The sequence below is a fragment of the Vicia villosa genome, linkage group LG4 (assembly GCF_029867415.1).
Source record: "Vicia villosa cultivar HV-30 ecotype Madison, WI linkage group LG4, Vvil1.0, whole genome shotgun sequence".
NCBI classification, from domain to species: domain Eukaryota; kingdom Viridiplantae; phylum Streptophyta; class Magnoliopsida; order Fabales; family Fabaceae; genus Vicia; species Vicia villosa.
Genome location: NC_081183.1, coordinates 153,940,782 through 153,966,581, shown reverse-complemented (window position 1 = coordinate 153,966,581; position 25,800 = coordinate 153,940,782). Strand labels below are relative to the sequence as shown.

The following is a 25,800-nucleotide window of genomic DNA, read 5'->3' as shown; positions in this document are numbered from 1 at the left end:
AACCCTAGGGAGTGCAACCTTGAATTGAATTAGGATAACTAATTACAAGATAAATAATTGAATTTAATCACTTGATTGTGCACCCACACACCTTTAGGGTAACCCTTCTTGTTGCCTGTGGCCTTATTACTTGTTGCCTTAATTTCGTTGCCTAAAAATAGTCAAGTCCCTCGATTCCGAGGATACCTAAAGCAAAGGTTGCCTTAATCATTGAAATCATCAATTTTGTCCCTCGAAGTTGCCTCGGTAAAACATGATGATTGTCCCAATTGCTAAGGTATCCTCGCATGATGCCTAAAAAATTAATGACTATTATATCCTTCCCTTAGACTACCTACCCTCTTTATGGTAGGGACAGTCTTATGGCGAACGATAATCTTCGATGACCCTTCCACATCCAATTGAAAGACTTCCTGCCCTCTTATGGTATGGATAGACCCTTTCGCCCGAAAGACTTAAAGAACAAGAAAGACAAACTTAGGGTAGGTAGTTCTCAATTGCTTGCTCGCATTCAAATCAATCTTTCAAACGCTATTCACACCTCCTTTTCAAAATGATTTCCAAAAGGCTACGCTTATTTACAAGCTAAAGTACTTATTCAAATCTTTTCTATTCACACACGACACTCCTTCAAACAATTCAAACAAACAAGTGAGCTAAGCAATTAAGAGCCCATGGATAACCATGGATACAAAGGGTGCCTTAAACCTTCCCTTTGTATAACCTACCCCCCGAACTCAAAATCTTTCAAAGGTCTTTCCTGTTCTTTTTGCCTTTCCAAATTGGATAAAATAAAAGTCGGTGACGACTCTTGCTATCCGCACATTTTCTTTAAAAGTTAGTTCACCGTATTACACTTTTTATAAAACCTAAAGGCTAAATGGGTCCCCTTGAGTACAAGGGAGGCAAAAGGTTCCTAACACCTTCCCTTTGCCTAATTTACCTACTTACCCATATCTCTTATTTTAAGGGTTTCTCACTTGCCCAAATAAAGTGGGTGGCGACTCCGTTTTAATTAACGTAAATTTTAAGGCAGGTTGCTACAGAGGGTCCTCGGTGGGAGAAGTATTCGCGTGGAACGCTTACCTAGGATCTGGCATGTGCCTTCGCTCGGATCATGTCCTGCTCGACCCGGAGCTAGCGGAGTCGAGTGACCGAAGGTCATACGCTTATGCTCGACTGACGAGGAGGCCATGCGTTTATCCAACGGGGTCGGGGAGGAATGTCCTTTACAGGCTGGATTCAATTTGGGCCTTTATTCCGACTGGGCCAAGTGTCGGCCTAGTCCAGAACAACTATGAATATATGATGCACAACAACACACAAAGTTACAACCATGGCTAGTCAAAACACAACATCATTTATCATGTTCATCTTACCTCATCATAAGCTTCATAATACGGAGCAATAAGCTGCTTGAATCTTAGAAAGAGGAGATCCTTGGTGAGGACACAATTAAGGACATCATATCATCAATATCATCATAAAAACATACATCAATTCACAACAGAAACCACGCTTTTTAGTGTATAATCACTAAGTATCATTATCTCATCACAATGTAACTTCTAGAAATCTGAGTCCTATGATTCATTTTATTTTACTAAGCTATAGATTATTACTCTAGCTTCACAATGCTTCGAACGACGCATCAATCAAAGTCCTACAACTCAAGTTATGAATTTTATAAATTTTTCTAGTTCAGGCAACATTCGTCCGACGAGGGGATATATTCACCCGGCTACTGAAGCCATTAGCCTCTGCCTCCACTCGCCTACTCTTTCGCCCGACGCGTCCTGGGCGAATCCATTCGCCCGACAAATCCATGCGAACAAGGTTTTCCTGTTGTGATTTTCTGCATAAAACTAGTCTCAATTCTTGCAATTCCAACATATTATAGATCCTAAAACATCCTTTAAACACCAAGTTTCATCATCCAATAACATTCCTATGTATTCTACATTATGGGTATTATTCTATCACAATTCAACACTTCTAATTCTTCAATTTTCATCACATTATCATCTAATCCTCATAAACCAAAACTCCAAAACAATCCTACAATTACCTAACACTTAAACCAATTATAATAATCAATTAAAAAATTGTGGCAATAGTAAATGGAAAATTTTGAAATTTTTTTTTAATAACTAAATAAAACAATTATAAATTTAAATAATCATAATAGTAGTAATAATAAAATAAAAATAGTTAGTTAGTAGGATAATTATGAAGTAAATAATATTATATTAATTAATAATAGTCAATAAAATAAAAAATTACAAAAATATCCTCAATTTATATAATTAGTTAGTAGAATAATTATGAAATAAATAATATCGTATTACTTAAAAATATTCAATAAAATAAAAAATTATAAAAATAGTCTTAATTTTAACGTCGAAGTTGTTAAGTGATTTAACAACTTTTTATAGATAAGATATTTCGAATTTGAATCAACATAATTATTAGTTAGTTGAATTTGTTGAAAAAGAATTACAAATGTGAATAGTGTGTGGAAGTTCCACATTAATTATGAATATGGAGATTTGAGCATTTATAAGTGGGAGAACACACACACCTATCACCTTAAAGTCTTGAGTGAGTATGTGGTGTATATCTCACAAAGGATTTGTTTTTAAAGGAAGTGTCTCAAATTAAATATACTCTCTCGTGTTGACCTCCCAAATTGCCCCCAACAAATTTTAGATAATGTGACTTCAAATTGAATCTAGTTACACTTCTAACAACTTAGTTTTTTATTTTATTTTTGACACATAGCGGACTTTTAATTAACCTAGTTACACATTTAACCACCTAGTTGCTCAAGTTTAGACATCTAAGTTACTAGAATCTTCATGTTCCGAATTTTAACCAACCTAATTTACACATTTAATTAACCTAGTTACACATTTAACCACCTAGTTGCTCAAGTTTAGACATCTAAGTTACTAGAATCTTCATGTTCCGAATTTTAACCAACCTAATTTACACATGTAACATTTATTTACTCAAATTAAGTGAACTCAACTTTGAATTCGATCCATTTACACATATAACTATTATGTTAGTTATTTGAGTTTTAACGTTATCATCTTTGAATTTAACCTAATTAAACTTCTAACGACTTAGTGACTTGAACATATGTTTCTAACTTTGAATTCGATCCGTTTACACATGTAATTTGAATTTAACCTAATTAAACTTCTAACGACTTAGTGACTTGAACATATGTTTCTAACTTTGAATTCGATCCGTTTACACATGTAATGACTTAGTGACTTGAGTTTAGATGTTGCAACTTTGAATCCAACCTAATTGCATTTATAACAACTTAATTTTTTTTTTTCCAATTATCACATTTTATCACAACTTAGATGTTCCGACCTTGTATCCAATCTAATTACACTTGTAACGACTTAATTTTTTCAATTTAACATTTCAAACTTTTAGTCAACCTCATTACATGAGTAACGACTTAGTTAGCTAGTTAAACATGTTTTGTCTCGTTAAAATATTGATTAGATTAACTTAAGGCTGTGTTGTCTCATAAAACATGATTTGACTTTTAAGTGATTATTCCTTTCATTTCTTCTCATCTATTGTTAACTTCATTTGAATGTTTCATTGAAGATTTATGCATGAAATTGCAGAATGTAGCTAGGTGCTCAAAAACACATGACAATAAACCATGCTTGTTTTTCTATCAAAAGAGGTGTTCAGTAAGTAACAGTAGTGTTTTTCATTTGATAAGGTGCAAACTGTATCCTTGTAAAACAGTTTCATGCATTCTAAGCCAAAAAGAACATCATCAAAACACACTAGAGCTGGTATATAAACAAAGTAGAAAAATCACTATGCAAAGCTATATACCCGAACGGACACAGGATGAAAAACAAACCAAAATAAGAGAGATTCATTATTTATTAAGTACATACAAACCCTTTCAAATTTAATTTCCCATCACTGCAGATTATGGTTAGTGAACTCCTATACACACGTTCACCGAAGAGTTGATATTTCATAGTCTGTCAAACTTCTAAACTTCTATTTACAAGCACTTCATTTTAGGGGTGCTGTTCAATCTGCAACCAAGATAACCAAATAGTATCAGTACGTGTATGACCAAAGATTAAGATAATGTTAATGTCAGCAGCATAGCAGCGCCGACAAAATGGATCAATGGATTCTCTCTCTTTCTCTTGAGGTTGGAGAGGAAAGAGAGAGGTGGTTTCTTACTCTGTTCTCCATTTTGAAGGAAGTTCTCATTAGTAGTACCCAGGTAGGGACATCTTGGATAGCTCTCCATTATATCTGATAAGAGACCAATCTGTTAGTGCTAGGTGCTAACATACTTCCATAGTTTGATTTACAAAATTAGAAGCCTGGTTGAAAGATCTAAACATGAAGCATAAACGGAATTGGAATTTACTCATCAGAAAACACACTCGTTCATGAAAGCAGAAACGCATGCAACCACACTGAAACAGATGCAGCGATGACTCTTTATGAATAGGAAAGAAAACATACCAGAACTCTGAGAAAAATCAGCTGTCAGATCTGAAAGGCTGAGGTTTCTAGAAATCTGACCCAAAACTCCAAATGATGACATATCTGGGTCAATGAGTGCTCCATTCATAGAATGGGAGTTTGAGTCAACACTATTAAATGATGTAACCGCTGCATCACCAATAGTTGGGCATGCTTCCAAGACAGTGCCATCATGACCAAAAATGTAAGGGGGACTACCCGAATATCCGGGTTCTGATTTTATCATTCCCCCATTAATTCCTTGTATCAAACCCAAGCTTGAGTTTTGAGATGAAAGCATGCTTGGTGGGCTGTTAATCCTATTGGCACGAGCAGACATCTGAGCCAAATCGCGTAAACTTGTGTTCAGCGATGACCCGCCATTATTAAACACATCATGTAAGGTGGAATGTCTCATATTCTCTGGCTTCACAGCTGCACTGGCTTGCTCTGAGGCATAGCAAGATGGATTCTGAGATACTGTTAAGAAAAGAGACAAGTGTTGGAAAATTGCAAAAATAATGAAAACATCTGTAGCAACAAAACAAGTAACTGGATTCCACACTCTGTTTAAGTATTCAACAACGTTCCAGCTTATCATTGTCTCTCTGGAATAGTACAGGTTGTATTTTAAAAATGAAAACATTTACCAATTTCTCCAATCAAATCCGCCGATTTGGCAGCTCAAAGAGGAAAGGAACAATATAATTTCACCCATTTTACTTTCTAAACAGTTGAAGAAAATAGTAGGGAAAGGGAAGCTCGATGGAAATACCCAATATTTATAATAAAATGCAGTTGAGTGGAAATTCAATCAATCCCACCGCACTTCACAAAGTAGGCAATTTCAGTTAGTTAACTAAAATTTCATGAGACAAGATAAATTGAAGTCTATAACCAAGAAACTAATATTTTGAATTGCAGCATAACTGAACTAAATACTTAACTTGAGACAACACAACCAGGAGTGCATGAACTATAAACAGTGCAAATTGAGCTTAAACCTACTTCATGTTTGCAATATTTCATAAATGATAAAACCCTACTAACTTTCTCCAATTCTAAGCAATGTGTTCGGAAAGTGAAGGGAAGGGAAGGGCCGGACCGTCTGAGTGTATGAGAGGCAAAATCTAAAACCTACTAGAGTGAGACAAGGAACGGGATAGCTCTAACTTTTAAGAGACTGGAAAACAGAAATAATAAAAGTTCACTTCAAAGGGATGAAAACAATGTCTATGGAAATCATAGAGACTTACATGAAGAAACATGTGAACCATTAGAGTTGGGTAGTGAAGCAACAGCAGTTGATTGTAGCTGACTTAAATCAGCTTGTTCCTTAAGCAACCTGTTGAACTCAGTTATTTGCTCCTTCAGCAGCAACCTCAAATAATAAGCCTTGAAAAATTCTTGATTTTCTTCTTCAAGCTTTTGCCAAACTGAAGCATCAATACACATGTACATGTTAGAAAGAGAAAACTGAATCATGGTTGACAGGGTAACTATTTACTTTTATTAGATATTTTAGGAGTTTAGATAAAGGGTGAAGAGAAAGAATGAAAAGTTTAAAAAGTAATTATGGTTTGATATGACGGATGATAAATTTGAAACAAAAAAAGACTAAGCACTAACCCGCACTAACCTTTATATATACTAATACAAGATTTTATATCCAAAGTAAGGGAAGCAAATCATGAAATAGATACTCTAAGATAAAATACTAATCTTGTGAGATAATCTAATATACTCTGAGATGATATCATACAATACTTTCACATCTTCTGTTTTTTACTCCAATATCTAATTCAACCACTAAAGACTTTCAACAACAACTAAAATCAAAACCAAACCTTAATCCAGATAGGAACATATCTCCAAGGGAGGTATGGGAGCTAGAACATAACTTGACATGACTTGGGAAAGTACCAAAGCCGTGTTGACGTTTATAATACTGACATGACAAAAGTACAGAGCCCATGTTTGAAATTTCTAATTTCAACAGCATCTATCAACTAGTATGCCATGTAGTTTACATATTGTTTCTTATTCAGAAGTTACTTATCTTTCTTGTAAAGGAAGTTTACATATTATGTGATAGTAAATGCAAACTAATTACAGCAAAATTAAATAAGTTGAGACAGAACACAAATGTGAAAACATGTAAATATGAATCGCAATTTACATGGAAAAAGACTATAGGTTTCTCTGTCTCTGGCATTCATTTTTTAAATCACTGATAAATTTATATATAGAAAATAAGACATGATTAACATTTGCATCATTTCTATCAGAATTTCAATGTTATTAATTTTCAAAAGTACACATGAAGTAATGAGCAACAAGGACCACATATTATACTATAATGATGAGTTTAGATTAACTGCCTCAATATTTAACTCCAATAGAAATCTCTGGAGGCTTCTTACAGCAATCTATGAACAAAGTATCAAGCAACAAATACTATTGTATATACGACAAAGAAATGCTTGTTTGGATAAGTAAATTTGAACTCAATCAATTAAACATTTTTAATGTCATGTTTGGTCCTTTTAAGCTAGGAAGCACATATATGACGGGACAACATTACAACCGGCGAGAATAAATAGATAACTTTTAAATTTATAGGACATATCATGGTTATAATATGACATATAAAATGATATTATTTATTAATTATTGTACTATTCCAATTTGTGTTGGCACAAAAGTTCAAGAAACAGTAAGTAAAATAATTGTAAAATACAATTAGGAGGAGTACTCAAAGTGTTTATAAAGTTTTCAACATAAACTCATGCCTCAGATAAACACAGCATGGACACAAATATTATTTTGCGGCGTCTGTTCTTCTTTTCCTTTTAGTAAATAATCTTTATCATTAAGTGCCTCAAAGACAGCAGACAAAATATTATACAAAAGCAAAGAAAAATGACAACTGGAAGGCCGATGAGTAATCATCGAAAACAGAAACGAAGAATAGAATGCGACAGTAGTGCAAAATCAACTCTTAAAAGCTAAAGCGGATTTCATAATATTCATATCACATCTCAGCAGCAGAGGATTCTGTCATTGATACAATACTATCCACAGCATATGTAAAGGCAAAGAAATCATCTAGAAAGCTTCTATCAACTCCAATGAAAATAAAACTTCACTTATTTGCAATTTGGATAAGGCAGTAAAGCAGAAGAACATAATACTGAACAAGTTCATACCAAGTTCTGTAAAACCAGGCTCAATTTTTGCTTGAGCTAGTAGAGTTTCCACAATTTCTTTTGGGTTCATATATAGTTGCAGACATCGCTCTATGAGATTTTGTACCTGAAATGATCCAAATAAACACCATTGCCAGTGTCAGGTAAAAATAAAGAGATTTTAGGAAGATTCAGTCAAAGGGGAAAGATAAAAATAAAGGATCAACAGAATTGTTTAGATATTGTAAAATAATATCAGTAGGCAAGCAATAGTCCTTAAATACAAAACTTTTTGTTGAGATATTGTAAAATAATATTAGTATCATTTAATATATTAACTGGATTGTATTTGCAGAAATCTTTCCTAATAGTCCTTTTATGCTGATTCTATTTCCTAACCTTTAGGGAGGGCTTAGATTTGCCTCATGTCTATATATTGTATCCTGGTCTCTCTTTGATACTATATTGTTCAGTCATAAGTTTGTATCAAGAGCTAGGTTCCAAAAATCGTTGTTTCTAGGTTTAGCCATCGTTAAGTAACTCCTGGTTTCAGTTTTGAGGTTGGGTGTACAAGAGAACACCAACGTTTGGACCAAAGGCTGCTAATCAGCCATGCCCCTGAGCCCCATTGCCCTAGGACGTCTCACAAACTCTCATTACTGAGTTTTTCAATTGCTGTGATGTATATGCCACTGCACGTCTCTCACTGTTTAAGCGCTTTCTAGTTGTTTGCACCCCACTTTTAGTTCATTAGCAACCTGAGGTTGATTGTTTTGGTTCCCCACTTTGCTCCAATACTGTTGGAGATTAGTTCTCAATCATAACTTGGTGGCTCTCCAACATGCTCTTCAACCAGCTATCCTGGCTCATTTTGGTAATTAGACTGTTTGCTTATTCCTTCCTAAATTTTAGAATCTGGTGCTTCTGATCATACAGTCGATAATCCCTCTCATCTTTAATCAACCACCTCCTAAAACACCTCACCACATAACCCTTGCTGAAGGTTCTTAGTTCTAACACACGTGCAGCTACTAGTACTGGTCAAAGAATAGAGTCATCGAGTATAAATAAAAGTTACGATAAAGTTTCAAATAACCTTGAAATTGAAAGTTTCCAATCCTACAAAACCTCTCACTAAAGGGTTTTAAGATAGTACAATTCTCTTTTCTCGTTCTCCTTTTCCCGTTAAACTAACAATGGTCCAAATTTCACGTTCTCGTTTTCCCCGTTAAACTAACAATGGTACAAATTAAAAACTGAAAGTGCAGGTGTGTGTAGCAAAAAAACAACTTACCAGCTGAATATCTTCGCGAGAAACCCGTCGCACAGATCCACTTGACATGTCTGAAATTCCCAAATTCACTGGGCATAATAAACATAAACAATAATCAAAAACCATTAACTACTTCCACTTAAATACAACATTCTCATATTTTTCTATCAAAATTTTAGCAGATAAGTTCAAACGTCGCACATAACCGAATTTGCTTTTCACAAATTAGCTACCAAAATTTTAATATCAAAATCACTAAGCAAAAAATGAAACCGATTTTTGAAGTTCTCTTCTCAATTTCGAAAAAAAAAAAAAAAGATAAAAAAAATTACAGGATGAGATGATTGATGTGGAGAAAAGTTGAAAATGAAAATCAAAAGAAAGAGATAAGAATAGGATGAATTAGACGAACCTGGAAGGGTTGGAAGTTTTGAGAGAGGGAGAGATTGAAGAGGTGACGACGGGAAGTGGTGTAAAGAGGTTCCGGATGATCACCTTTTCCCAAATAACAATAATAATCGGGTTATTATTCTAACCAACTTCGTCTAAAGAATCAAATACTCCATTTGCCAATATTATAATCAAAAATATATTTTGTTCTAAATTATATATTTTGATTTTCTAATTTTTTTTTTTTTGAAATTTATTGATGGGTTATTCCATTATGACCAAATTACATTTAATATTTTAGTAGTAGTGTATTATTATAAGATTCTCTTTTAAATTCTCTCTTAAGCATTCTATCCTTTTACTCATCAATTTGCTCGATTTTTGGAAGTTAATTTTATTTTACTTCATAGTGTTTATGTATGAATACAACAGGAAGACTATATTACGAAGAATGGATAATAAAGATATACACGGTCTGACATTCCATCTTCTTCTTTTCCACACGTGTTTCTCCTTTATTCTGCCATTTTTCGTCTACCCAGAATTTTTTTGCATAAGTTATCCTCATTCCTGCAACAACTCCAACGTGTCTCCTGTCAATTGGCCATTCGCAGATTACACCTTATCTTCCTTCTTCTTGATTCAGATAAGAAAATTCAAAACTTTTTTCTCTCTCATTTTTCCTTTTTCACTCTCTCTATTCTCTTTTCTACTAGAAAACATATTCAAATTCTCTCTCCCAAAACCCAGATCTTCGTCTTGTTCCTTCATCATATTCATCTTTTTTTCTAGAAAAATTCATCACTTCAAAAATCTCATCTCTCATAAACTCATAAATCAACTTCAATACCAAGAACTATACTCTATCGAATCCAGAAAATTTCTTCCCTCCCAGAATAAAATATCACTGAACTCATAAAACCTCTTTCTTACCAAGAACATCAAATTCATGAACCCAAATTTTCACTTCCCTATCAAGAACACAAACTCCCTAAACCCAAAATTTGTTAGATCATTCATCTCTTGAACCCAAAAAATACGTCTTTTCAAGCCCCCCCGCTTATATAAACCCATATCTGATTTGCCATCATTGACAATCTCCAGAAAAAATTTTCCTTACAAATTCTAGAAAACCCTTATTTCTTCATATTTTGCACCAAGCCCAAAATCTAAAACTCTAATTCCTCTTCTTCTTCTTCCTCCATTCACACTAAATTCCACAAAATTATACCAACCCTAACCTTTGTTTTCCCTCTCCTTCATCCTTTTATGTTTACCTTTTGTTTTCAATGGCTGATTCCACTTTCTCTAATTTCGCAACCAACGCCTGTAACCCTTACTATCTCCATCTAAAGGAAATGTATAAGAGGTGCCTCTACTTGTTCCCTGGAAAAAATACAATGGGATTTCAATTTATTCTCCTTTGTGTTAGATACAAAATTGATACAAAGGAAAATAAATAAAAAAGGAAAGAGAGACATTATCAAAAAATTTATTAGATCTCAAAGGTTTCGCAGTCAACAATGGTAGAAAAAACGATATGGGTCTTTGCTCTTGTTTTGAATTGCACTTTAGGAGAAGAAATTTGTCATTAAAAGAGATGATTTATAAAATAGAGAGGGAGATGGGTTAATAGAAGATAGAGAAGAACAAGGAAAAACAAATAATGAAAAGAAGATAGAGAAGAAGAAGGAAAGTAGAGATAAGAAAAGAGAGAAGAAAGGTGGAACATGTATTTGATAACTAGAATGAATGAACCAAAGAAAAAAGAAACTAAATGCAAAAGAGGAGAACTATGACATTTGAAAGAGACAATATGACATCAATAATTGGAATTTGAAAAATTTTGACATGTTTTGCCCCTAAATCAGACACTTGATAGATGAAAAGGCAGAGGGAAAATTGGTGTTTCCAGAGCCATTAATCTTCTTATATTATAGATTATTCAATTTGAGTTTTACTTATATAGCAACATATGTCCTTTAACATTTTAACATAATATAATATACATTTAATTTTACCCAATAACACATGGATGAGATGGCGAGAGTTTTTTCCAATTTAACTAGAGGTTTTGGGTTCAAATTCAGCCTTGGACACACAATAAAGTTCTTGCTTTAGGCCCCAAAATTTATATTTATATGAAGAGACCTAGGTTATATTTTTTATTTAAAACAGAGTCATAATAAATACTATTTTATTTATTCAAATATATATATTTAAGTCAATATAATAAGTTTGTATATTTTATATTTTTGATTAAATACTATATTTTTAATAAAAATAATTTTAATTTCAATGATAAATTACTTTTTCTATGTATCAATGCTCCCTGGTGAAAAACACTCCCCAACAAATGGTATCAGAGCCTTTGGTTCAAAAAATAGACTGACTAGCTGTCGCTACCGCGAAAATTAATAGAGTCGCGACTAACATATTTATCCTGAAAAGGAAGGGAATGCCAGCAAACCACAAAACAAAAACAACGGTCTCACGACCAGAGAAAATTGGTAAGGGAGTCGGTTACGCGAGGGGAAGGTGTTAGCACCCCACGCGCCCATCGTACTCGATGGTATCCACGCTAGTGTCTAAATCTATGGGTGTGTAACAAATCTACGCTAATCTGGACTAAAATGAATGCAGAATGTAGGGGAAAAAAAGGATTGTGCTCGCACGCGCCCTACCCCGTTGCCTACGTATCTGTTTTGCAGAATCAGAGCTACCGTAGCTCGGTTAACTAATTTCTGTTTGTTTGTGTTTTTTAGGTGAACGAGTTACATTTGCACTCCGCTGCTCGTCCTTTGGAGTCTTACGCTTGGGAATGGAGCGGAAATAACAAGCTCTTAAGAAAAGAAAATCAAAGAGTGTGGTTTGTGTTTTAAAGAATGCATGAGGAAAACCTAAGCTAAGGGGGAAAGCTTGCTACCTATGTTATCATACAAAGGGTACAAGTATAAACTAAGCTAGCAACATATGGGGAAAAGCGAATGCAAACAAAAGTATCACAGAAACGAGCTCCGCTCGTAAAGCAAGCAAAACCAACGGCACATGCCGAGTGGTAGAAAAGCGGTCCCGCCATAGCCAAGGGGAGAGGATCACTCGAGTCAACCAAGCATTAGACCTTGCGAAAATGATCAGGCCATAGACAAGAGGAGCGAGTCCCTCTCAGCAATCAAGCCGTCACGGATCCAAAAGGAAAATGGTACATGCGTACACCGAGCATCAACGTCGGTCAACGTAAGCTATAGGAAATGCGGGGGTTCGACTGCATGAACCCTTTACCTGGTATACTCGATAACAGGATCTTGTGCTGGTTCAGAACCAAGCAACGCGTAGCGTGCGCTTACTGAACGGACTCGATGAGACTGGGCGGGGGCTGATTGCTAACCCTTTCTGCATGCCTTCCATGAGGACTTAACAGAGTGCCTTTAAAGGTCTTATTACACCGTGACTCCCAGCCGCAAAGCACAAATGTAAACACACCAACAAAAACAGAGCCTCTTTCGAGGGTTTGGCCAGATGAATGCCTAGGTCCTACTTCTCATGTTATAGGACGATGTAGAAAGCGGTAAAAGGGACCAGGAGACAATACCGAACGGATAGAAAATCCACAATGAGCTAGTAAGCAGAGAAGCGGAGAAGTCCGGAATACTTCGCCTAAGCCATCATCAAGCAAAGCAAGTCAGAAAGCGTCGTCGTGAAAATAAATCACGAGCGACATGTGGTACACGTCGAGCATAACCACACGAGCAACCTGCAAGAGAAACAATCTAGACAATACAAGAGTATACATCTCAATGAATGAGAGATCAGGTGACTGGCATCAGAAATAGGTTCGTGTCCCACAAATAAAGTGGAACACGACACAAATCAAGTCGTAAGCTAAATCGCACTGGAAGCGAATTTGTGTCCCACAAATAAAGTGGAACACGAAGCAAGTCGAGTCACAATTGAAGACTCTCTCGAAGTACCTCGCACATCTCAGCAAACAAATCAGTAGTAACAAGGAAGCACGCTATAGAAAATACTATCAATTAAGTTCTTATTAAATCCTAAACAAAAATCTAACAAAATTAAATTGTTTTTCATGGCATTTTATCAAAGAATTAAAACTAAATTATATAACAAAATATTTAAATTCTAACAAAAAAAATATTACATGTTTTTTTATTATTCTTTTATCATGCGGAAATCTAATCAAAAATCAATTGTTTTTGTGACATTTTTATTACCTAAAAGAAATTTGAAGCAAACTAGTTAAAACAATTAAATCTAAAATGATTTTTCATGAATCAGGGGGGTGTAATGTGGAAACATAGGTGCAAAGGGGTAAGGCGCAAGGCCCAGGGAGTCTAGCCCAATCAACTTGTTTTTGTTATAGTTTTCAGCCAAACAGATGCAATATGGGCTAAGGGGGGCGTGAGCAGTAATTCGTGTGAGCAAGGCCCAAGCAAATTGATCCATGGATTGAGATTTTCATTTGACAATTATCCAGATTTTTATATCATTTTCAAGTTAATCACCATGTCAATTAAACGAGATTAATGCCAATTACTAACAATTCCTCAAATTAAACACATTGTTAAAATGAAAAGGGATTAGGGTTAGAAATTTGTGACCATCAGTCTCGTTCTTCTTCCCTCATTCCAAGCGCAAGAACGGCGGCCGGCGGATGAACATGTGTCATACCCCAAAATTTGCCCATGCTATTTTTCATACACAAAACCAAATCATAAGACAAAGCTCCAAAACACAGTCTCCCACACAGAAGTTCTAAACTAGGGTTTGAATAATTCAGAGGAAAATCATTGATTCAATGGCTCAAGGTGGTTCCATAAGGTCACTAACATCCCAAAGCATCTCCATATAAAGTTTCAAGACAAACAGAGCAAACTTAGTCCCACAAATCATGACTAGGTCAACAGTCGACTCTCAAGGGCAAAACAGTCATTTCAAGCCAAAATACAGTCAAAAGTTCCAGATACTTGGTCAACAACATCCTCATAACCCTAAAATCATCATTTGATCAAGGATTGATCATGATGATGCAAGGAAAGATCAGAAAAGTCAAAAGTCAAGAGTTACTATTTTTGGCATGAACTGAAAAAGTCAACCAAACTTTGAAAATTCACCAAATATTCATACTTCATCAGAAAAATTCCCACCAAAGCTCATTTTGAAGAGAATTCATTCCTCTATCCAATGGTCCAAGAATCAAAGCTCACAGGTCAATGGTTTAAGAATTATGGCTCCATACATTATAGGTCCTTTTCAAAAGTCAACAAAAAGACACTTTTTTCAAAAGGACATAAAATGAGCATGGAAAATAATTTTGATATGAGACCAAAGACATTGGTTAGAGGACACTCCAAGGTTTCCAGAATGTCTTAGAACACCCCCATATCTCAAAAAATGAGGGAGATACACCATGTCAAAGTTGGTTATTTTGGAGGGAAAAATGTGAAAAGAAAAGGCTCAAAATTTCAAATATTTCCAAATGGGCCTATGTTTTCTTTATCCAAACTTCATCTTAGACCCATGCACGCCCCAAAAATTATATCTCATTATTTTTATTATTTTTATTGATTATTTTATGGTTTTATTTATTTTAAATCATAAATTAATCATGTAAAATAATAAAAGTAAAAAAGATATAAATCTCTCTTCAATTTTTGGCCAAGATTCAATCAAATATTTTCTAATTAATGGACCAAATAAGATTTGAGCAAATTGAACCAATATTGGCTTGTTTTAGAAACTTTCATAAATCTAATTTCCAACAAATAACCATTGTTGATTTCACAAGATTTATTCAAAGTTTAATAATCATTAACCATCAAGATATCCAATATTCACTAGAAATTTCGTGCAAGGCTCATTGGGGAAGAAAATATTAGAATGGAACTGATTTAGAAAGATTTGAAAACATATTTCCAAACAAATTTCCAAAACTTGCAATCCAAGATTCAAGGAAGATTTGATCCAAATTTGTTAACCTAATCTCTTCACCTATATATACACAACAAACACAGAGCATTGGGGGACGATTTTCTGCCTCCAGGAGCCCTAATTTTGTTCTTAAACTTCAAGAACAAGTCAAGAACGAATTTGGAGTTAGAGTGCGATTCAAGCCGTTCCTAGCATCCCAAAAGATTCACAGACGCATTCTGAACCTGTTAGGATCACTACACGCAATCAAAACACCAAGAACAGGGCACTGTAAGTCGTTCTTTGTCCCTTTAAAAACCTACTCGATTACTCCATAACATGCATCATAAACGAATTTTAATTGCATATCTGTGATTATTGTGATGTATTCATTGTTTCTGGAACGTTAATTTGAATTCTGGGCACGATAACCATGTTTAGCCATGAACGAATTCCTAGGGTTTTTTTTAGGGCTTTTCAGTGCAGGTAATTGTAGACCTAATTGAGGCCATAGGTAAATTCGTGAGGTCCATACGATTCGAATGGTACCCTCGCGAAATATTTTCTCCTTTGTTTTCTTGTATTCGTATGAGGCAGGTTTGTAGCTATGGAAGCGTCCGTCGCTAAAAGCCAGTTGCAGGGCTAAGACGACGGAAGGGAGGATGAAGATGACTGCGTGTCACTTCCTTACTGGCTGGATTCGGCGCGCGTTTGATTTTCAAACCGAATGGATCCAACGCGTTAAGAAACACGCCACTACCGTATACCTTCGCATCTTGGCCGTTCATCTCATCAGGCTTCTGATCCTACGCTTATGGAGCTGCAGGCGCACCATGCACATCACGCGCGCGAAGCATACGATCCAGCTGAGTATTTTACAATTTTTTTATTTTTCAATTATATAATTCTTTTATCTACTTCTTTTTTTTCATTTAATATATATATATATATATATGTTTTCTTCAAACAAAAACTAATTATACATAAATTATATAGATTTTTTTTTATAAATAAATTTATGTTGATTACTTATTTATATTATATAAAATATAATACTCATATTATTTATAAAATTATTATCTAAACTGATTTAATTATTAAAAATCTTTCAAAAATTCGTATTTATTTTATTTTAATTCTAAAAAATTCCTAAAAATTATTTTTACCCTCGATTTTATTAATTAGGTCGAGAGACCAATAATTAATTAAGTCATTTATTTTGATTTATGCCCTAATCAGGGTTTACGAGGAACATGCCATACACTGATTTTATTTTCTTTTCTATGCATTATCAGGGTTAGCAATATGGTTCGTCCCGAGCGCACGCCTTCCACAAACCTCAAAGTTAAGTAATTTAATTTCATTTAATTTAAATTACATCTAAATTATTTTGATATTAGGGTTTGCCTTGCATTCACCCTCTCTTTCTGCCTTGTCTTTTCAGGGTTACCTCCGAGGTTTCCTCCGACTCTAACCATATCAGATCAAATCCAAATCGAAGCTAAGTATTATTTATTATTCATTATTAATTTATTTATCTTTTATTTTATTAAAGTTAACCCTAATTGTCCCCGAACCGATAATGCACTCACTCTCTTTTGTTTGCCATTTTTTCTTTCTTTCAGGGTTTGTCAAATGCCAAAGCTACGTCATCGGTAACCCTAAATCTTTTCTTCTTTTTATTTTATTATTACTTATGCCAAACCCTATTAAGGGATCCGCTGGTTACAATTCCCCTCTCCTCCGCTGGTTTCATCTTCCCCCTTCCCTTTATTGCTTTATATACTGCGTGGTTAGTAAAATAGGGAGTGGCAACCTTAAACTGACTAGAATAATTAATTACAAGATAATATATTTTGAATTGAATCACGTGATTGATGCACACACGCACGCTTTTTGGGTAACCCTCTCTGTTGCCTGTTGCCTTGTTGCCTGTTGCCTTTGTGTTTTTGCAGAATAAGCCACGTCCCTCGAATTCGAAGATACCTCAGCCATGTTGCCTCGATAAAAAGGTCACACCCTAAATGATGCTGCCTTCGATACACAAATGACCTCGACCCTCGGATGTTGCCTACGGAAAAAGGCTGAGGTATCTTCTGGCTGCCTACGAAAAATGGCTTATTCTGATCCTTGCCTTAGACTACCTGCCCTTCTATGGCATGGGACAGTCTTATGGCAAAGGATGCTTCGATGACCCTTCAACCTCCAAACGAAAGGCTTCCTGCCCTCTTATGGCAAGGATAGACCCTTTCATTCTGAAAGGCTAAAAAGAGACCTATCATCTGAGTTTAAGGTAATTGCCCCTAATTGCCTTGCAATGCTCAAACCTTTTTATTATATTCTTTCTCATAATTTTTCAAAAGGGCAACGCTTATTCACAAGCTAAAGTCCCTATCTCTTTCATCTACATTTTCTAAACAAACGAGCAAGCAAAGCAATTAAGAGCCCATGGAAAACCATGGATGCAAAGGGTGCCTTACACCTTCCCTTTGCATAAATTACCCCCCGAACTCAGTTTTCTTAAAAGGTTTTTTCTGTTTCTTTTTGCCTTTCTGAATTTGTTTGGATAAAATAAAAGTCGGTGGCGACTCATGCTTAACCGCGACATTTCGATCGATAAAAAGTCAGTTCACCGTGTTACAGAACTGGAGACTCTGCTGGGGATATTTCGATAAAAGAGGGGTTACCTCAAAAGTTTAGGATTCACTTAAATGTTTCTATTGTTTGCTTTGTTTGTTTTATTTTTCAGGGGCGTTTTGGGAATTAACTGAAGGACGAATCCTACACCCGGATTCAAGTACATCTAAGATAGGAAGTGGCATAGTCATGGCGACCTCCCTTGTGTATGCTTGGGATTGGTCAATATGAGAGTTCACGCTTGAGTTAGGCCTCTATGGGTGTTTACATGCTTCTCTTGTATGAGGGAGGTTCGTGTGGATACCTGTGGGTGAGTCGGAGCTTAAGGACCTTTAGTTACCTTTAACCCATCTTGACTTTTAGGAACGTAGTGGGGAGACTACTCTTGATGTATGTTGAGAGCATAGTTGTTACCCGATACTACAACTCAGATAGGTTCTTTCTCAAAGTATCATTGCATGGTATGTATGTATCATGTTCGAGGGTGCTTTAGGAGGGCTGACAATTCTGGGTAACTCGGTAGAACCCGTTGCTGAAATCTCCTTATCCATAGAAATACCTTTGGGAAGGACACCTGATCAGACTCCATGCAAGCCTTAAGCCAAAAATTGTGTGACTTGCGTGACTTGTTTGTGTTTACTACTAACCTTCGTTTCCTCGCAGGTTTTGCTGAAAGGACTTGTTTGTCCTTACTATCTCACACTATGCCTAATGAACTGCATTCGCATGACATCATGACATCATAAGCATAACATGATTTAACTAACCCTTTCAAGGATCTTAGGGATTTAGGGCGCATAATTTCAGGGACTCCTATCAAGGACTGATTTCCTAATTAAGGGGCATGAGGATTTATTTTCCTCTGGTCACACACCTTCCAATTCAAAGACTCAGTACCTAGCAAGGGGCAAGAGGATTTACTTTCCTCTGGCCATGAATTTTCAGATTCAGAAGTATCCCGAATCAAAGGCGATGACCCACTCGACATGGTGAGCTTGATTCTCAAAGAAAGACGTTCAAAGACAAATTTCGGATTTCTTCAAACAAAGAAGCGACCAAATCATTTTTTAAACGTTGCTAACTAAATTTCCAGAGATCCTTGAAAATATTGCATTTGCATTCATAACATCGCATAACAGGTCTCTCACAACAGGTTTCTCACCTCCTCGCTGTTTATTTCAGCACAAATGGATCTCGAACAATCTGTCAAAAATCTTCAGGCTCAGAATAACCAGTTCCAGAAAATAATCTTTCACTTAGCCAAGGGGCAAGAAGAATTAAAGGCACTCCTATTCTTGGGGTACAATTACAATGCGAGATGCGCTTATTATTCAAACAATCATGGTTATGGTGTAAAGGATGGTAGACCGTTGAAGCGTGCCATTAAAGATTTAATCATGACACTCAAATTAGAAAAGACCACGACAACAAAGTCACGACAACTGAGTCATGATAATGGAATCACGACAACTGAGTCATGATAATGGAATCACGACAACTGAGTCACGATAATGGAATCATGACAACTGAGTCACGATAATGGAATCACGACAACTGAGTCACGATAATGGAATCACGACAACTGAGTCACGACAACAAAGTCACGACAACTGAGTCACGATAATGGAATCACGACAACTGAGTCACGATAATGGAATCACGACAACTGAGTCACGACAACAAAGTCACGACAACTGAGTCACGATAATGGAATCACGACAACTGAGTCACGATAATGGAATCACGACAACTGAGTCACGACAACAAAGTCACGACAACTGAGTCACGATAATGGAATCACGACAACTGAGTCACGATAATGGAATCACGACAGCTGAGTCACGATAATGGAATCATGACAACTGAGTCACGATAATGAAATCACGACAACTGAGTCACAACAATCAACTCACTCATATGATCCAGACGCTCAGGGCAATCGAGCCAACGAATTCTAACACCTACATTCCTGACTATAATCCCAATGCGAGGTGCGCGTGCCATTCCAACATTCTTGGACATTACACAAACAATTGCTGGACATTAAAGAATAAGATTCAAAATTTGATCAATGACGGAGAAATCAAATCCAACCCTCCTGAAACCCCTGTGGTGATCACTGCTCCTATGCCTAGTCATGATAAGATTGATTGACGTCTCGACGGACGAACTTTTGGATCATTAGCTCTACTTTCATTTGCATGTTTCTTTTCTGTTTGTTTAAACATTCGACTTATGATAGACATTATCTGTCTTAATAATCATCATCAGTGCATTGCATATGTTTGTCTTGAATAAATTATTTCGCTATCACTCATCTAAAACTGCATCTTTACTTTGCATATGTTTTATGATACTCAACTCCTGCTGAAGTTGTATACCTTTTGAGGGAGGATGACGAAAACGATACCGCAACCTCATATAGTATGCTTTTGAACAGACTATGCTGATGATGTACAGGCATTGTTTCAACTCTTAAACAGTGGAGATATAAGGATGTTAATCCCTCGTCAACCCCTTTGAGCCTAAGAAGTAGAAGTTTCTTTCTTGTACTAATTCAAAACCCTCGATCGTAACCTGGGGCAGGGTAGTTCTCAGTTAATTTGGCTGTGCATTCTATTTTAAGAGAATCACTCAATACACCTTTCAACAAAGATTTTAATCACAAGCGTTCATCCGCACACATCAAAGAAGTGTTGGAGATGTTAATCAAAACCAATAATGGTTCATCAAACATTAAGCAAGGCAGTCAATATCTTTCACAAAAAAAAATGATGGAAAAAACATATACAAAGAAAAGCCTGCTAAGTCAAAAATCAAAAAGGTGACTTAGGCAAAAATCAAGGCATCCCGCTGACTGTAAGCTCAAAAAAGACAGTTCAGGCAAAAATTAGGGATATCAAAAAGATGAAAAAAGAAGTCAACAAATTCCTGAACAACACAATGTTGTGACTACCAAAAGGAAGAAGCGACTGTCATCTCAAAAGTTCTCTTTGCTTGTGAACCATCATCATTATTAAAGGTGCAAATCCAAAAGTCTCTTGGAACCCGAATGCATAAGTTGAATTAACTGAGCTCAAGACTGAAGATCATCACGAAGAGGGGTGGTTACAATCAAATTTTGAGCCATTATCTTTTGTTTCTTAAACCGTGAACCAAGCCACGTTACAACCCTTGAAAGTCCTAATTGAAGCATGGTTAGTTCGAAAGCGTACTGTCACCAAAAAGGTATCCCGACTCCTTAAGGTTTACTAAAATGCTGAGTCGATATTTTGCTTCTACAAAAATAGCATGTTTTACAAATATCACGCTTTTACATCTCTTGTTTTAACGTTTTTTCAAAACTCAAGACAAACGTATGCATTGCATCTCATGAATTCATTACTAAACAAATTCTACTACATAATTTCAAATGTTAGCAACAGAAAGAATTTGCACAGGGTACAACTAACGACTGAAAGTTATCCCGACAGACAAGATTACTCCAAGAAGCAATGTCTCCTACGCACACGAGGGGCATGGCACGGTTTGCCCAATCAATCTGGGGCAATCAAGTCAAGATTCCAAGAATCTCTCAAAAGCCAAACAGTCAGGGGAATCATCCTAAGTTTACAATTACTAGGGGCATGCCGCCTACAATATACACTTCATAAAGTCCTCGCAAAGCGAATCTTTTCAAAAGTTCCTACTAACAGGGGCAAATCTATGCAAGTCCAGTTTTGACATCTTGATCAATACTCAGTGGTGTGTCCTAATCAAATCCAGGAATGGTAGTTACTATAATACTAGGGGCAACTTTCAAGACACTCATGTCTCCCCACAGAGCCGGGTTCACAAGATCATATCCCCACAGAGTAATCATCTTCAAATGCTCTCGTCCCGACAAAGACATGACTCCCCAACAGAGTTTACATCTTCAACAATACCGGTTCTCCAACATTTTGCTCTTCTCCAACATGGATTACTAATATCTCTCATCCCCAATCAGGGTACATCAAGTTACTGATCATCCCCAAGAAAAAATCATAAATCCCCAGCGTATGTCTTCAAAACAAGATCAGACATCAAAGTCACAATGATACAAAGATTTATTTTCTTAGAACAATATTAGTCATACATCATATACATCATATACATCATATACATCACATACATATTCATACATCGCATACATCACTTCATGATACATAGCATATAAGTTTCTCATTTATTTTAAGAAACTCATTACATAACACATGCATCATGACATTGCATAAATTTAATCTTACCTTCTGCAGAATACAGGTACAGACAAATGAACGAAAACTCCAACTTTCCAAGGTCTAATTCATCTACCACGAACGGTAATGACACGATCATTTTCAAGATCTAATTCAGCTACTACAAACGGTACTGACACGGTCAATGCTCGAAGATCTAATTCGGTTACCACGAACGGTACTGACACGATCAAGCGATCAGAGGTCTAATTCTATCATCACGAACGGTGTGGACACGATCACTGGCCTTCCCAGTCTAATTCAGTCACTACGAACGGTGCTGACACGACAAGAGAATCTAATTCTATCATCACTAACGATGAAGACACGATTATCTCTTCAGATCTAATTCTATCATCACTAACGATGAAGACACGATTATCTCTTCAGATCTAATTCTATCATCACAAATGGTGTAGACACGATCATCTTTCCAAGATCTAATTCAAGTATCACGAACGATACTGACACGATCAATTCCCAAGGATCTAATTCATTTACCACGAACGTTAATGACACGATCAACGCGCAAACAACACCTTCTCAAAATTCAACTACCAGATGGTATCCACAAGCCCATCTCCGACAAAAGTCCCTACTTCAAATAGGGCAAATTTCTTGGTATTCTTATGTTCAATCATCTTCCACCTTCAGATACCGACTGGCGCGCAGACCACTCTACATCTTCAGGTTTAAGATAATTGAACAGGGGCAGCTGTCATACCCCAAAATTTGCCCATGCTATTTTTCATACACAAAACCAAATCATAAGACAAAGCTCCAAAACACAGTCTCCCACACAGAAGTTCTAAACTAGGGTTTGAATAATTCAGAGGAAAATCATTGAGTCAATGGCTCAAGGTGGTTCCATAAGGTCACTAACATCCCAAAGCATCTCCATATAAAGTTTCAAGACAAACAGAGCAAACTTAGTCCCACAAATCATGACTAGGTCAACAGTCGACTCTCAAGGGCAAAACAGTCATTTCAAGCCAAAATACAGTCAAAAGTTCCAGATACTTGGTCAACAACATCCTCATAACCCTAAAATCATCATTTGATCAAGGATTGATCATGATGATGCAAGGAAAGATCAGAAAAGTCAAAAGTCAAGAGTTACTATTTTTGGCATGAACTGAAAAAGTCAACCAAACTTTGAAAATTCACCAAATATTCATACTTCATCAGAAAAATTCCCACCAAATCTCATTTTGAAGAGAATTCATTCCTCTATCCAATGGTCCAAGAATCAAAGCTCACAGGTCAATGGTTTAAGAATTATGGCTCCATACATTATAGGTCCTTTTCAAAAGTCAACAAAAAGACACTTTTTTCAAAAGGACATAAAATGAGCATGGAAAATAATTTTGATATGAGACCAAAGACATTGGTTAGAGGACACTCCAAGGTTTCCAGAATGTCTTAGAACACCCCCATATCTCAAAAAATGAGGGAGATACACCATGTCAAAGTTGGTTATTTTGGAGGGAAAAATGTGAAAAGAAAAGGCTCAAAATTTCAAATATTTCCAAATGGGCCTATGTTTTCTTTATCCAAACTTCATCTTAGACCCATGCACGCCCCAAAAATTATATCTCATTATTTTTATTATTTTTATTGATTATTTTATGGTTTTATTTATTTTAAATCATAAATTAATCATGTAAAATAATAAAAGTAAAAAAGATATAAATCTCTCTTCAATTTTTGGCCAAGATTCAATCAAATATTTTCTAATTAATGGACCAAATAAGATTTGAGCAAATTGAACCAATATTGGCTTGTTTTAGAAACTTTCATAAATCTAATTTCCAACAAATAACCATTGTTGATTTCACAAGATTTATTCAAAGTTTAATAATCATTAACCATCAAGATATCCAATATTCACTAGAAATTTCGTGCAAGGCTCATTGGGGAAGAAAATATTAGAATGGAACTGATTTAGAAAGATTTGAAAACATATTTCCAAACAAATTTCCAAAACTTGCAATCCAAGATTCAAGGAAGATTTGATCCAAATTTGTTAACCTAATCTCTTCACCTATATATACACAACAAACACAGAGCATTGGGGGACGATTTTCTGCCTCCAGGAGCCCTAGTTTTGTTCTTAAACTTCAAGAACAAGTCAAGAACGAATTTGGAGTTAGAGTGCGATTCAAGCCGTTCCTAGCATCCCAAAAGATTCACAGACGCATTCTGAACCTGTTAGGATCACTACACGCAATCAAAACACCAAGAACAGGGCACTGTAAGTCGTTCTTTGTCCCTTTAAAAACCTACTCGATTACTCCATAACATGCATCATAAACGAATTTTAATTGCATATCTGTGATTATTGTGATGTATTCATTGTTTCTGGAACGTTAATTTGAATTCTGGGCACGATAACCATGTTTAGCCATGAACGAATTCCTAGGGTTTTTTTTAGGGCTTTTCAGTGCAGGTAATTGTAGACCTAATTGAGGCCATAGGTAAATTCGTGAGGTCCATACGATTCGAATGGTACCCTCGCGAAATATTTTCTCCTTTGTTTTCTTGTATTCGTATGAGGCAGGTTTGTAGCTATGGAAGCGTCCGTCGCTAAAAGCCAGTTGCAGGGCTAAGACGACGGAAGGGAGGATGAAGATGACTGCGTGTCACTTCCTTACTGGCTGGATTCGGCGCGCGTTTGATTTTCAAACCGAATGGATCCAACGCGTTAAGAAACACGCCACTACCGTATACCTTCGCATCTTGGCCGTTCATCTCATCAGGCTTCTGATCCTACGCTTATGGAGCTGCAGGCGCACCATGCACATCACGCGCGCGAAGCATACGATCCAGCTGAGTATTTTACAATTTTTTTATTTTTCAATTATATAATTCTTTTATCTACTTCTTTTTTTTCATTTAATATATATATATATGTTTTCTTCAAACAAAAACTAATTATACATAAATTATATAGATTTTTTTTTATAAATAAATTTATGTTGATTACTTATTTATATTATATAAAATATAATACTCATATTATTTATAAAATTATTATCTAAACTGATTTAATTATTAAAAATCTTTCAAAAATTCGTATTTATTTTATTTTAATTCTAAAAAATTCCTAAAAATTATTTTTACCCTCGATTTTATTAATTAGGTCGAGAGACCAATAATTAATTAAGTCATTTATTTTGATTTATGCCCTAATCAGGGTTTACGAGGAACATGCCATACACTGATTTTATTTTCTTTTCTATGCATTATCAGGGTTAGCAATATGGTTCGTCCCGAGCGCACGCCTTCCACAAACCTCAAAGTTAAGTAATTTAATTTCATTTAATTTAAATTACATCTAAATTATTTTGATATTAGGGTTTGCCTTGCATTCACCCTCTCTTTCTGCCTTGTCTTTTCAGGGTTACCTCCGAGGTTTCCTCCGACTCTAACCATATCAGATCAAATCCAAATCGAAGCTAAGTATTATTTATTATTCATTATTAATTTATTTATCTTTTATTTTATTAAAGTTAACCCTAATTGTCCCCGAACCGATAATGCACTCACTCTCTTTTGTTTGCCATTTTTTCTTTCTTTCAGGGTTTGTCAAATG

General features: G+C 35.7%; 1 protein-coding gene across 1 annotated transcript; it reads right to left on the bottom strand.

Annotated features, from left to right (window-relative positions):
- Nucleotides 1-3,889: 3,889 nt before the first annotated feature.
- On the bottom strand, nucleotides 3,890-9,560 carry LOC131595569 (uncharacterized). Its single transcript, XM_058867941.1, has 7 exons — nucleotides 9,404-9,560; nucleotides 9,013-9,080; nucleotides 7,740-7,845; nucleotides 5,787-5,966; nucleotides 4,531-5,010; nucleotides 4,240-4,314; nucleotides 3,890-4,085 (listed from the first exon to the last, which is right to left on the bottom strand). The coding sequence occupies exons 2-7, from the start codon at nucleotides 9,058-9,060 to the stop codon at nucleotides 4,081-4,083; spliced, it is 894 nt and encodes a 297-aa protein (XP_058723924.1). The 5' UTR covers nucleotides 9,061-9,080; nucleotides 9,404-9,560; the 3' UTR covers nucleotides 3,890-4,080.
- Between the last annotated feature and the right edge of the window lie 16,240 nt (nucleotides 9,561-25,800).